At 37.3% G+C, this 15,863-nt stretch overlaps 1 protein-coding gene across 3 annotated transcripts in view; it reads right to left on the reverse strand.

Moving 5' to 3' along the window:
* Positions 1-15,863, reverse strand: part of foi (solute carrier family 39 fear-of-intimacy) — a 17,830-nt gene continuing 1,967 nt past the window's right edge. For 2 of the 3 annotated variants that reach the window (XM_069847603.1, XM_069847602.1), the window contains exons 2-8: positions 9,840-10,195; positions 9,689-9,753; positions 9,428-9,614; positions 9,119-9,288; positions 8,332-8,505; positions 7,740-8,259; positions 1-7,634 (exon numbers count right to left, since the gene is read on the reverse strand). In XM_069847603.1, coding sequence (XP_069703704.1) covers positions 7,300-7,634; positions 7,740-8,259; positions 8,332-8,505; positions 9,119-9,288; positions 9,428-9,614; positions 9,689-9,753; positions 9,840-10,194 — 1,806 coding nt within the window. In that variant the 5' untranslated portion in view covers position 10,195 and the 3' untranslated portion in view covers positions 1-7,299. Of the gene's footprint in view, positions 7,635-7,739; positions 8,260-8,331; positions 8,506-9,118; positions 9,289-9,427; positions 9,615-9,688; positions 9,754-9,839; positions 10,196-15,472; positions 15,862-15,863 lie in introns of those variants that run through there. The other variant, XM_069847605.1, reaches the window with a different exon arrangement.

Below are 15,863 nucleotides of genomic sequence, written 5' to 3' on the forward strand. Positions count from 1 at the left end.
TCAGCTAAAAATAAGTGCAATTTATTATGTTGTGTTTTGCAATGGTTACATATTCATTGTGTGAACATGTATACATTTTGAAAACATACATACAGAAAAAGGGGAAACTTCAGACATAAAATTTCTGGATGCCCAGTTTCGTATAGAGAAACAATTTATTGAATAGGTTTAATGAAACAGTTCTGTGAATGATTTATGTATCACACAAGACTGGAAACAGTTTCAGCAGCTACTGTGTGGAGGGTGAGTACAGTACTGAATGTTGTTAATTTACTGCTCAAAAAAATTAGAGAACAAGTTTTTAAATTCATTCTGTATTTAACAAAATGTAGCATGTTACCCTTGATACTGCATGAACTTCAAATCCTATATTTAATAAATTACTTTCCATAGTTATTTACAAACATGAGGTCAAAGCATGGTCATCTTTCTTGACATGCACAAAACAAAGTGAGAAATCTCTTTCTTCAGCCTCACAATTAGAGTTCTCAGAATGACTACAAGGGCTTAGTACCTTGTATGCCCTCCACAAGGGCCTCAAGGGCGTCTATACCTTAGTTGAATATTTACATTCAGCACAAATCTTCACAGCAGACAACTGTCAAATGTTCCAGGCACAAGTACAGTGCCATCAGGTGGTAGTTCTGAATCGGTTTTTAACTACTTTATTAGTTCACACTCAGTTCATTCAATTAGTAAATACTGACCAGAACATTGACTAGTTATTTGAAAAATGTAATGTTAATCCAATTAAAAAGCAATGACTCAGTTAGCTGATCACTTCTGCTCAAAAACAAGTTTGATTTCCATCACCTTGAATGAGAACAAGTCTCAAAGAACATGTGCACTAATAAAGACAAAAACAATTCTGGGATGTCAGTAACCAGTGTTCCAGTTTCCTTTGACTAGCTCTGCTATATTCAGTTATCTTGGGCTTTGTTAGACAGACCAACTTTGGTAAAGTCACATGAAAACTAAATACACTTTTAAAAATAATTTTCTAAAAATAATTTTATTCTAGATTTTTCAGTAATTTATAAAACGATAAATTCTGTTGGAGACCTACAAGTAACATACGCACTTATAACTTTACATACAGAAGTACATATTTACATGTATTGCAGCTTATTAAGAATAATAGCCATCTACAAATTATATAGGAATTTTGTTGACAGATGGCAGGAGCTACGGGAGAAATTTAAATTTCTTTATTACACAAACGGAAAGAATAGGTTTACATTAGATCAATCACACAACACTTATCATAGTATGGACAGCAAGTACCAGTATTATTCAATGCGTCATTACATAGAGTGGTGTAAACTGATCCAAATCAATGGCATAGCTCTTGACATAGGATGCACCGTTCAAATTTGGAACATGCATTGTTCATATTGCCATGTCTGTTTATATGGTAATTAAATCATTTATATAAAGCCTCAGCTGTCACTCAATTGTCTTTTCTTTCCATTTCTCCCTTAAATGATAATGCAAATGTTCACACATTCTTCATATAGAAAGTACTCAACAATATATATTTTACATTTCTTGTTTAGCTCATGGTACTTTTTTTTTCCTCATTTTCATTACGTATAGTTGAAAGCTGAAATTCATAAAATGAATTCTACATATAAAATCATTTAAAAAATATACCCGTTAATTGTAGCAGAGAACTTAACTTTGTGAACCAAAATCTGTTCACATTTCCAGAGCATATCTGGGAGAAGAGAGAAAAATTCCAGGTAAATTTAACTTTGTATCTGTAATATGCTTATCAACCATAATACATTGATCTGTCGACAGCTGTATAGTGAACACATTACAAAATGCGTCACAAATAGATTAAATTGTGTGCTTTTGTAAATGTCTTTCACAGTGGTTGGGCTGTGGTGCCATGGAAGTACATCACATATTTCACAAAGAGTAATTATGTGACAATTTAGTAATCTTACTTCTTCCTGAAGCTTAGATAAAGGAGGAGACAGTTTAACTGTATTCCTGGATGTTAGGTCTAGAGTTCCAACATTTGCGCCACAGCCTAGCACGGTTGGCTGCAATGTTTAGTCTGTTCAAAATACAAGTAGTTTGATTGTGAACGGAAATCACAATATTTTTATGAAACTGATATCAAGTTGTAGAGTTTAAAGAATATATTATAACAAAGCCTACATTAGGCGGACAGTTAGTCATTAAAAATATAAATAGTATTACAGAGAAAGAAGGTACTTATTCATTATGTATTTTACGAGTTTGTAATTCTTTATCATGTTGTGAATTATCGTTTATAGTTTATTTTCCTGGACTATTACAGAAAAGAGAAACCTAAAAGAAATAATTTAATATGCACTCAAGTAAGACGACGAACTTCGTTTTTCTAGGGGAGACACACACACACACACACGCACGCACGCACGCACGCGCACACACGCACGCACGCGCACACACACACACACGCACACGCACGCACACACGCACACACACACAAAAGACATTCCCTATAATACCGAAATTAAGAATTTGACTTGCTTTATAAATCGTAGTAGCTTAAGTTGATATAGGCTATGGATTTTTTTCACCCCAGAAATTTATATAAAATAACTGTTTGCATATTGTAGCCATTTTTAATATTACTGTGTTTAAAAAAAATCGGAATATAAAAGTAACAAATATAAGTATATTGTTTGTTCTAGATTGGCAACAGGCCATGATTGTTTGGCTAAACACCTGTATAGAATTGGAATATATCAGTCCCCTAACTGCCCATTGTGCAACTCAAACCAAGAAATGGATTCGGAACACCTCAAAATCTGTGCTTCATTGGGTGGTCATGATAATATCTTTGAAAAATATTGGAGTGCAAGAGGTCAAATGACTTTATTGTCAAACGCCTGGCATTAGAAAACAACAACAACATATTGTTTATCATAAGACTTCGAACAAACTCCTCTACTTTCATTCTGAAAACCTGTAACATCTTTCTCCACGTGTAAATAATGTTTTTAATTAAAACTGAACAGAAATTAACAACAGTAAGAGTCTCTCCCCTGGTTTTCATATCTGCTCATATTAGACTAAAATAATTCGCAACCAAAAGTACAAATAATTATTAATTTCTCTTATTCCAAATATTTTTTCATTGATACTAAGTTGTCTATTTTTTTTTCTACACAATACTAAAAATCATAAAGAAAATAGTTCAATGATTCTTAAATCTGAACTCCATGAAAGACCCATTAATTTTGCACTAAAAATAAAGAATACACACAAAATCCTAACAACAGTTTAGGAAACTATTGTACATAGGAAGACAAACAGATGGCATACTAGAAGCCACTTTTTCCATGTCAGGGATGCCGAAAACGTGTATTTACGCGAATATAAAAAAAATATATATATATATATATATTTTTTTTTTTTTTGTCGTATCCCAATACAGTGAAACCTCTCCTTAAGGACACCCCCAAGATACGGACACTCCCCTTATACGGACAGATTTTTATGCCCCCAACTGAAATAATATAGAAATAATGATAAATTTAACTCTCGTTTACGGACACTCTCAGACACGGACACGGACAACTATTTCACAGTCCTAACTCTCGCTTTACCTTCTGACTGCTGACAGAACTTGGATTTCAAGACCTAATGTGTTACGATATTGCAAAATTTAGTTTTGAGAACTGTACAGAAATTCCTTAATATGAAAGAATACAATAAGGGTCTCGTAGGCTACAACTAGCCCAGTCGGCTACTCCTTGTTAGCTGGAAGTGGGTGGATAAACAGTAATAAAATTTAACATGTCTGATGGGTCCAAGGTTTCCGCGATCGTGAAATTGTATTCGACACATGGTAGGTTTAGTAGGATTATTCTCTTCACTTCAATCACTTGTTCTGTTTCGAGATATATGGCATCTGAACGTAAAGATTAAGTTTAAAACTGTAAATTATAGTACTACATAACTGTAGACCTAAAATAAAATTGCATGGCATATTAGGCTTACTGTTTCATTCTTTTTTGATCTTATTTACTGTAGTTCAAAGTTGCGAAAAATTTGCTGTAGTACAGTATACTGTATTTAGAATTAAACTACAATAATACATTTCATTTAAAGCGTGAAGGGATACATAATGCATATTATAAATTTACTGTTAGATTGAGGAGCCTCCCTCCCAATAAAGGACACCTCCCAGATGCGGACAGATTGTTACGTCCCTTCGATGTCCATAAATGAGAGGTTTCACTGTACTTTCTCTATTGAGAAAGTAAAAAAATTTTATTTTAAAGCAGTACCATTATAATTCCTTTGACTATGCATCAGTTGCAGCTTGTATTCCATTAAGCAGCATAGCTGAGTGCATTACATCACAGAATAGTATGTGCATTATCCTAAAGGTACGGTTTGTTTATGGCGATCATCGCCGGGCGCACAACGCCAGCGATTGTCGCCGGAGTTGCTAGCAGTTGAAATGAATGGGCACGGTTTCTTTACAGCGAAGATCGCCAGCGCAGTTCGTTGGACGCGACGCAGATCGCTGGAGGTTGCTTCTGAAGCAAATTCAGGACGCACATCGCCGCATTCGTGTTCAATAATCGATATTTAGACAAGGTCATGTTGTAATATCGAATATCTAATCTGTACACATTAACCACGTCTGTAGATTTTGGCTGCAAAACAAATCAAGACGTTTTGTAATTTTTCGCGGTCTGAAGACGAAATTATTATTGAATATGTGTCACAACATAATGCTCTTTTTAATATGAGCATGTGAATTAATAAACAAATTAAACAATAAACCCTTACATTACATATTACATTTTTATCACGCCCGAGCCCCAGAGAATTTCGTTCAGTGTTGGGTAAGGGGGAAATTCTCTCTTCTGTAAGTTTTCTGTGACTAGGCCTACCTAAGTACTTACGCTGTATTCTGAAATATAGCGGTTTTTTTTTTTTTGTAGAGATGCAGTTGATCGTATATACAAGGCATAATAAAAGCCCAAACGAACCAAACCTAACCTATCACATGTTCGTATATGTAAAGTGTATAAGCGGATTACGAAGGGAACTACCTCAGCGCTAGATTAGCCAATTTTTTTTTTAATTATTGTTTGTAATACACCATGTAATGTAATACAGTATCATAATAATAATAATAATAATAATAATAATAATAATAATAACAATAATGATAATAATAATCAGTTCATAATCTGAGTTACTGCCAATCTTTCAACTGGAGTTACGGGGGTCTTGACAAAATTTGTAGGTAATTTGACATTGTCATTTTCAATTAAAATCAAAACATAATCAAACTGGTCAGGTGAGAGTCTGAAATATTCCTTAAATTTTGTAGCGTTTTTATAAAGATGTCTCATTATCAATGTGTTAAAACAGAATTCTGTAAACCTATTCCTGAATATTTCATTAGTCTGTAGCTTGTTCCTTTTATAATTGCATGCGAGATTTTGATATCGTCAGCTCCCTCTTCTAGAATAAATAGCAACTTCATTATCTTGGATTTATTCATTATAATTTTTAGGTTATGTCCGTGGCCTACATTAATTTACTTGCCCATATGTAGTAGATGAAGGAATAAACAAATGAATCTACAGCGATGTGCGTCAATAAAGAAACCACTTCTCGGCGATCATTGCCAGCATTTATAATCGCCAGCGATGTGCGTCCGATGATGATCGCCATAAACAAACCGTACCTTAAGATAGAACTCTTCTCCTTACAGTTTTTCTATTTTTAGTTTACTTTTTACGGTCCAATAATAAGACAACTATCAATATGGCTGGTTTGGTATAGGCTATATATGCAAGAGATGTGTTTAATTAAATATGTATGAATCAATAAAATATAAGTCCACACCTGTGGAGTAACGGTCAGCGCGTCTGGCCACGAAACCAAGTGGCCCGGGTTCGAATCCCGGTTGGGGCAAGTTATCTGGTTGAGGTTTTTTCCGGGGTTTTCCTCAACCCAATACGAGCAGATGCTGGGTAACTTTCGGTGTTGCACCCCGGACTCATTTCACCGGCATTATCACTTTCATATCATTCAGACGCTAAATAACCTAGATGTTGATACAGCGTCGTAAAATAACCCAATAAAAAAATGAATAAATAAAATATAATAATAATATAAAAATTACTGAATAATAAAAAACAAACTCAAAAGAGAGAGAAAAACTGGAGGATTCCATCCTAGGACCTCGTATACCAGGTTGACTAATGGAGTAAAAGATGCAACTGATACATACATACTTACAAATGGCTTTTAGAAAACCTGGAGGTTCATTTCCACCCTCACATAACCCCACCATTGGTCCCTATCCTGAGCGAGATTAATCCAATCCCTACCATCATATCCTACCTCCCTCAAATTCATTTTAATATTATCCTCCCAGCTACGTCTCGGTCTCCCCAAAGGACATAAAAATTATTTCTTGTATGAGTTTCATAAAAATATTCTATTTCACATTTGCAACCTCCCCTTGTGAGCTACTCTGTATATATCATAATAATGCTGTAACTAATATACTGTACATAAATAACAACTACTTTTAACCTTAAACTCATCTTTTCATTACGTTATTACACCATTGACGACAGCTGTACTGAATTAATATCTATTGGGTACATTAGTAACTGCTGGATAGAGACGAACTCTGCAACAGTTCTTAAAAGTAAAGCAAACCTAGGTGTGTATGCAAAATCCTCGTTATTTCATAGACTTGTATAATTATGCAGAATACAGTCCCAACAGTCTGAATTGCAAAGTCTCAAAATATTTCTGAATTACTTCAGTTTCACCATAAGCATAAATACAACCATAACCTAATCATGGAGACAGCCTCAAATCTCGTGTTTTAACATTTCCCTCCACACACAAAATAACAGAAATCGGTGGATCAATACACTGAACACAGCTTAACAAAACTCATGTAACTGTTATAAGAATTGTTTGGAAACGGAATAGCTCATTATTGAATGCGGCTTATTCCAGAGCTACCTGAATGTCACGTTGAGTTGAGCACTGCTGTCCACAAAATCACTTCAAACTCTTTGTTCAAAAAAGTTCACAGAGGTAAAAGGGTCATTTCTGTGATGATTGCCGAACTAAAATATGGGAAGGTAAACCATAAAAATTGTCCCCCCCCCCCCTCAAAAAAAGTCTCACATCAAACAATGTTGTCCTGATTTCCAGTCAGGTAAAGAATGGCAGGAATGTATTAATATAATAAATAAAAGCATAAAAAGTTCAGTGACTTAATACAATACTTGGTGGCTAAGTACACTAGTCTGTGAAGACAGTCTTGAGGTCATGCTCGTAAGCAGCAATGAGCAGCATGATGCCAATGCCAGTCAGCAGGCCTGCACACTGCAGCAAACACTGGCACAGTGAGCCCCCCTCCTTCGAGTGTGATGTAGTCAGTTCGGGGATCATGTCCACCAGCGCTATGTACAGGAACATGCCTGCCGCTGCAGCAAACACCCAAGCTGTGGCAGTCTCCGACTCTCCCAGGAACACGCCCAGCACCATGCCAAGCAGGCATAGAATGGAGGACAACAGATTGTAGAACACAGCCTGCTTTGCACTCATGCCCGCTTTCAGCAGCACTGCAAAATCGCCTGTGAAAGAGTACCAATAAGATGGTTATAGATGCAGAGACTAATCTGTAAAGAATACTACACGTGACAAAATATAGATTAAAGCATGCAACAGTCAGAACGCACCCAACTCATGTGGCAGCTCATGACAGAACACTGCAACAGCCGTGGAGAAGCCACCAGCAATGTTGGCAGCAAATGCAGCTCCAATGGCCATCCCATCTGTGAAATTATGAAGTCCATCACCCATGACTACCATCCAAGCCACAGAGCTGAGTGTATCAGGTGGTGAATGTACATGTCCATGTGTGTGTGAGTGTCCATGATGCTTATTTTCATGCTCTCTGATGATCACTGTGTAGCTCTCTGCCTCACTGGGGTTTAGCTCTGTGCCATGCTCAGCATCTGGTCCAGCAGCCATTGGGCGCAGCTCATCCTGCATCTCTGTTGTCTGTGCAGGAGTGCCAGGTGTATGTGTATGGCCATGCTTCTGCTGGTGGTGGTGGTGATGGTCATCTGACATCTCAGTAGTGATCTCACCATAGCAGTACGGGTACGAGCTGTACTTGTGTTTGCACAGCTTCTCACCCACCGAGTTATTGGCCACGTTATCTGCATCCCGCATCACACGTACCCTTGATGGGACCTGCAACAGACAATTATCCTGACTGTTCTGTGCACACTTGCACTACCTCTCTATGTCACCAGGACTACCAACCTTTCTCTTGCGTTGTCGCTGCTTCCTCCACTCCCCTACCAACGTGAGACACTTTTCTGTGAAGAAGAAGAATACCAGACCCAAAGCTGCCACCAGACCCTTCCACATGTTGAGGTCATGCTCATCAGCTGCTGATGTTGAGCTGTCATGCGTGTGTGGCTCCCCCATCATTGCCTACACAATTTAACAAATCAATATATGAAATATTTATGTACTACTTCTTGATCAAGTGTTCTAAGAAACAATATTTTGACTAATAAATCTTTTAAGAATCGATACAACTAAAAATATATGAACCCATTTTAAGTCCCATTTCAACATATGCAGCAGAAACAGATCCAAATCAGTAAAAAGGAAACAGATAAATTAGCAACAGCAACTAAAGAACTGAGAACAATTGCTCGTAAAATATACCAGGTAAGAAATCAAGATATAAGAAAACTACGAGACACACAACCAATTAATGAATGAATGAGTATGATATGCATGTAACAGTGACTGAAAACATAGATGTAAATTACAAAGTGAAATTACCAACAAAAAAAAAAGTGGGCTGATACAGAAGAATACAGTCAGTTGGCTACTTCAGACACAGTGCAATTAAGAAAAAAATGACAATGGTTTTAATTAATTTCCATATCACAACCTTAAATAAATTTGCAAGAAAAATTTGATTAATTTAAAAACAGATAAAAAGAAAAGTTGGCCTCTTTATTTTGATAATAAAGTAGCGAATACAATGTTAGAATCATATGCATGTCAAGTGCTGGGGCAGTAGGTAACTTACATGAGGAAGCAGGTGTAGCAGGGCATCACCACAGAGTGTGCCCACTGCTAGTGCAACTAGGAACTGCAGCAACTGCTGGTAGAAAACTCGCTGCATCACCGGGATCACTGCAACACCTAGTAATCCGCAGAGGCTTACCACCAAAATGCTCAGTGTCGCATACAGCCACACTGCAAACACAATTAGCAGGTTGAACATGAAAATCAAGCTTCTATAAGTATTAAAGTTCAAAACACGTCAATTTATCCACGATTTTAACAAAAGAATGAACTCAGTACTTGATAACTGAAGGCACCAGTGATCACACACCTGCACTATGGTTGGGCTTGTGCTGTGATTCATGTGCATGAACATGTACTGGCACCATGATGCAGTCTGTGGTTACATCAGTCAGTTGATAAAGAAGTCCTGGACACAGGCGCTGTAGTGACTCTGGCAGCAACCTGCCACCGTGGTCCCCAGAGAAAGCAAAGAACAGCTCCCGTCCATTGAGGCACTGCATTCAAGTACAACCAATTACAATCAAGTTTAAGTGCAGTCACCAGCACATGCAACCATCAGCAAGCCTACCTTCCCTGACTGATTCGAGTTCACCTCCCTGCTCGACACAATGGCATCAGAAGCAATGTGACTTGCTGTAAAAGAAAAAGGACAATATACTACTGTGTAAAGCTGATATAAGTTGAGACTAAGTGTATCTGCATCTATAAATGAGCTTTACCATTTTCTTCCAGTTTAGAACTCGCAACATTGGACATTGGTGAGGGTGATACACTCTCCATAGGAGAGACAAGTCGCTGCAGTCCAACATTTCTGAGGAGACGTTCAAAACCCTCAAAGGTCATAGTATCGCCTTCACCAAACTGCGCAAACAGCTTCTTGATAAACACGTGGTCCTCGGAGGCAGTGGGCACATCTCGTCTATGTCGACAACCCACCCGCCTGCGCAGTACATCTTCCCATGGTGCAGGCTGGTCAGTGTGGTGCTTGGAGTGGTGTGACAGACATTGTGTGTGTGTGGCACACAGTAGGCACACTACACAGCACACTGCTGTTGTAACAAGCGGCCGTCCCATTCTGCACATTGTTATGAATTCATAAACAATTCAATTAAAATTCTGCATTTAAGGAGATTTTTTGTATAGCATTATATGAGGGGCAGTCAAATTAAAACGGATCAGATGCCAAAAAGTATAATAGAACATTACCTCAAAAGTAACCTCCAAAACTGTTTATACATTTATCCCACTGCAAGACAAGACGATCAATTCCATTCTTGAAAAAGCTTGTGGGCTGTTTACCAAACCAGTTCTTTACCCAGTCACACACGCCTTCGTCTGATGCAAAACGAAGTCCACAAATGTCTTTATTCAACACTTCAAATTATGCAAATCACATAGGGAGATATCTGGGCTGTAGGAGGGGGGGGGGGATGTTGAAGCATTTCCCAACCAAATCTCTGAATCGTATTCCTCACGGAGTTGGCAGTATGTGGGCGGGCATTATCATGAAGAAGGATAACACTATTCCAAGATATTCCAGGGCGTTTTGACTTAATGGCACATCTCCATTTCTGTAAAGTTTCTTCATAACGCTGTACATTGACTATGGCCCTATGCTCGAGAAATTCAACAAGCAAATTCAACAAGAATCGAAGAAGAATGTCAACATGACTTTACCAAAACTCGTGTGTATTGCTTTGGGCTTTTTCGGTGGGGGAGAATCCATGTGTTTCCATTGTTGACTCTGCCGTTTGCTCTCCAGTTCAAAATGGTGACACAACGATTCGTCCCCAGTGACAATACAGGACAGAAATGCATACTCTTCCTCATGGTAGCGTTGCAAGTGACCCAGTGAAGCAGCGATTGCTTGTTTTTTGTTCCTCATTCAACTGATGTGGAACCCATTGCACGCAGATTTTTCTGTAATGTGGATGCTTTGTCGCAATTACATGTATGGAACCGTGACTTATTCCCACCAAACGACAAAGTTCTTCTACAGTGATCCGTCGATTTTTCCATATAAGACCATCAACTTCAGAAATAACAGCAGGAGTGATAGCACGAAGAGCCTGTCCTGGGCGAGCATCGTCTTGCAGTGACATGCAACCCTCTCGCAATCTCTTGTGCCATTCCAGTACATGCAAACATGACATGCCGTGTTCACCGTAAACAGCAAACATGCGACATTGGATTTCTCGTCCTCCTACTTCTTCAGTAGTCAAAAATCGCACTACACCTCGCTGTTCTTCTTTACCTGCCTCCATTAGTGATGTTGAACGAACACATGTATCTTTAACCTCACTTCTAGCACAATAAACTAACGACTAGTGTGTAAGCAAAGGTTGTAATTGTGCTTTCGCGAGTCACCACCAGATGTCAGTTCAGCAATCAAATTCCAGTGGTACCAACTTGCCCGTAAGATATATGCATGGTGACCCGTTTTCATTTGACTGCCCCTCATAAATAGCATTTATCGTTAGTCAAAATCGTGTGCAATATGCCACACTACTGTGCCAGTGCCATAAAATATCACCATGCCAATTAAAACGCAGTGACTTCTATTATGATGGTGTAACTTGTGACATAACAAAATATAATGAAACTATATGGCACGAGTCAATGTTTAGGGAATGAGCAAAGGGAGTTTCCTAATTTTGACGAGTGCAATACCTGTGTAACTTTGTAAATGTGTTTCATACTTTTATTTTTTTGTACAACACATTATAAAACGTTTGATAAAGAAATAACATAAAATTTGTAATGGTTGGTAGTTTGATATCATGGCCTATGAAGAAAAGGTTGCGATGACAACAGTATTGTATGAAATATTATTGCACAGGAAGTCATTTCTTATACCATCATAATGTGGAGCACAAAAAAATTAATACTGCTAAACAATTTTCCATGCAATAAGACTGGATGAAAGAGAAATGTAAAGAAGTAGAGGATCTAGAGAGAAAAGGAAGATATGATTTAATGTACCACGAAATTAAATGTTTGGACTTCACAAATAAGAACAGAAAATCCATGTGGTTGATAGAAGATGAAATAGGAAATGAAATAACAGACAAACAAGGAATACTGAACACATGAACGAAATATGTAGAAGAGTTATATGACACAGGGAATCGTCCAGATAAGTTAGCCATAGAAGACGAAGCAACCGTAACAGAAGACAAAAAAGGATTTTCTGTTTTAAGAGAAGAAGTTGAACTAACGCTTAGGGAAATGAAGAATGGGAAGGCAACAGGAGTTGATGGAATCCCCATTGAGTTAGTAAAATGCTTGGGTGAAGACAAGCAGAAAATTCTATCATTAGGCAGCGAAATATATGAAAAAGGCGAACGGCCTGAAGATTTTATGGACACGGTGTTGCTGCCAATACTGGAGTAAAATAATGCCAAAAAATGTAAGGAGTTCAGGACTATCAACCTGATATCACACTCGGCGAAGATTCTCCTGCGAATACTGAATCGACATTTATATTCTAAGATGGAAGAACAATTGGAAGAAGAGCAATTTGGCTTGAGGAAAGGAAAAGGTACAAGGGATGCAACTGGACTACTACGAACAATCGGCAAAAGATACCTAGAGAAGAATAAAGAAGTGTATATAGTATTTGTGGATTTAGAAAAGGCGTTTGACACAGTGGATTGGAACAGACTGATGGACGTCCTGAAGAAAATAGGTGTGAATTGGAAAGACAGGAGACTGTTCAGTAATCTTTATATGAAACGAGTCAAAGTAAGGATAGGAGAAGAAATATCAGAAGGAAGTGAAATAGGGAGAGGAGTACGACAAGGATGCCCTTTATCATCTATCCTGTTCAACATCTACGTGGAGGATTTGGTAAAGAACTGTTTTCAGAACTTGAGAGGGGTGAAAGTAGGAGGAAGAAGAAAAAAAGTGCGTAAGATATGGTGATGATATGGCGTTGTTAGCAGAAGAGGAGACGATACTAAGGGATATGCTACTGGAGCTAACTGACAGCTGTGAGCAGTATGGGATGAAGATAAATGCAAACAAGACGAAGACCATGATTGTCGGAAGAAAAATAAAGAAGGTCAACTTGCAAATTCTAAATGAAGCAGTAGACCAAATGGACAGCTTCAAATACTTGGGATGCCCTTTATCATCAGCAGTAACATGAGCTGCAGCCAGGAAGTCAAAAGGAGGACAGCAATGGCAAAGGAAGCTTTCAATAGAAAAAGGAGCATGCATCTTCTGCAGACCTCTGGAAAAAGAACTAAGGAAGAGACTAATGAAGTGCTTTGTGTGGAGTGTGGCACTATATGGGGCAGAAACATGGACATTACAACGAAGTGAAGAGAAACAACTAGAAGCATTTGAAATGTAGATATGGAGAAGAATGAGCGTGTGAAATGGACAGATAGAATAAGAAACGAAGCTGTGTTGGAAAGAGTAGGTATGATCCTGTGATAATCTACATGCACGATTGTGTGTTCTTCGTATATTATTTTATTTTGGAAAAATATGAAAGGCTAGTGCTGCTAAGCTCTTTATGTGGTGTCTAATACTATAGGAAATCGGTCGCTACACCATTATTTCAGATTGTTGTTGTTTAGTCATCTGTCCAAAGACAGGTTTGAACCTCAAAAGTGACACCAATAAGGCATCACTCATAAGGCAACTAAGCCAGGAGATAATGGAGTAGGGTGACCAGTTCCTTTCCCCCTCTATTGCATACATCACTGACTAGATACATACTACACTAATCAGACTTCAGATGTATACAAACAATTGTGTTTCCTCTGACATGTATCATCAAGTGAAGATGTACTGCCTGATAATAGACGTAGGTAATTATTTAGCCCATATACACCCCAAAAAGTGTTTTTTGTCATGTATTTATTTGTTGAGTATATTTAAGTTTAGGAAGTGGCAGGAAAACTTGAAATTATTTCGGGTAATTTCCGAGAAGACAATGGTCTTTTTTTTACAAGCTATGTGACAAGGTTGGTTGATGGGATATCTAAGTGACGTGAGACCGAAGAATATGTGAAAAGATTGGTGTCAATGATCTTAAAATTACTGAAATCACGTCACTTAGATATTCCCTCAATTAATTCACTAACCTTGTAACATAACTACCTTGTAAAAGACTGGCGTCCTCTCGGAAATTACCCGAAATGAGATAAACACACGGTAAAAACAATCAAACATAATTTCAACAATCTACGTAAAGATTATTATTTTTTGCTCCTACAGAATACATCTGTTATGGTAACAATTAATATTAGAGGAGTTGACTTAATATTTAGAATGTCAACATACGTGCCCAACTTGGAATCAGGCCGCAAAGGGAAAAACACTGGAGGAGAGGGGTTCGATCCGGTGCTGTAGATTGAACTTCGGCGTAGCTCAATGGTGAGAGCGCTTGATATGTAGAACCAAGGACCCGGGTTTGATCCCCGGCGCCGGAGCGAATTTTTCTCCTCTAATATTAATAATTTCAACAGTTTTTCCGCTACTTATTAAACACAAATATATACGACAAATATAAAATTAATGACAAAAAACACTTTTTGGTGTGTATATGTAGGGTCATGACGAGGTAAATGATTACCAAGATGTAAAGATCAGGCAGATTATGGGTTTTATTTATTTATCAGAGCTTCCTCAAATCAGAGTGTGCCATTACACAAAGCATACAAAAGAAAATAAGGAATAAACAGACAATGAAAGTTAACAGATTAAGAGATGTAACCACAATTAAAGCAAACAAACAATGAAAGTTAACAAGAAAAATGATAGCGGCGCAATAACAATAAAAATGAGTGTGGGCTCTGAAAAAAGACTGGATGGTAAGATTAACTAAAGCATATGACGAAAATCATTTCAATTTAAAGCAGGCCCTAACTTAAATAATGTGATTCTGTACTTAATCTGAATTATTTATTATTTTGATGCAATCTAGATTTAGTAAATCACAAAAGAAAGACTGTAAGTTTACAATTAATTTTGATATTACATTTTATTTACTACCGTACACTAGTTGAAATTTGCACATGTATTCTATGTATATATTTCACTATACCAAATTTATTCATATAAGTTAGGTATTACAATAACTTGGCAAGTTTATTTAAAAATTTAATAAGATATATTTCACAGTATTTTTTTTTAATATTAACAAAAACAATTGAAACACATAAGGCAGTATTTACTAAACAAATCTGAGTCAACACCATGCTACTGAAGTGTACAAGATTGTTACTTTAATTAAAATCACAGTAAATAACAGATATCACTGGTATTGTTTGGCGTTCACCAAGTGACTAGTTTTATTTTTATTACGTATCTACATTGTACATGCCTTAAAGATACTAACAGTAGTTATCCAGTTGGAAGCTATGCACATGCAATACGTGTCACTAATCAAATCCAAATTGCTATAAAGAAAAGCGAAAGTGCTTGTACTATTCGGCGAAATGGTAGTACAGTAGGCCTATAATGTAACCTTAATATATTCAACCTTATTTAAAAATAAAATGTGTAAATCGTGCCCCACTTTCCTGGAACGTTGCACTATTGAGTGGTTTCATATTTGTTTACTATTCATGCTTCTATTTTAACATCAGGTATATTTTTAGCTGTCAAAAAGTGTGAGAAAAGAGAGTGGGCGACAAAAATGCTCAGTAAACTGAAACAAGAAGCGTGGTATATAAGATTTCTCGAATTACTCTTTGTAGTCAAAATAAAGCTTGTAAATAAATATACAC

Source organism: Periplaneta americana, chromosome 15, assembly GCF_040183065.1.
Source record: "Periplaneta americana isolate PAMFEO1 chromosome 15, P.americana_PAMFEO1_priV1, whole genome shotgun sequence".
Lineage (NCBI taxonomy): Eukaryota > Metazoa > Arthropoda > Insecta > Blattodea > Blattidae > Periplaneta > Periplaneta americana.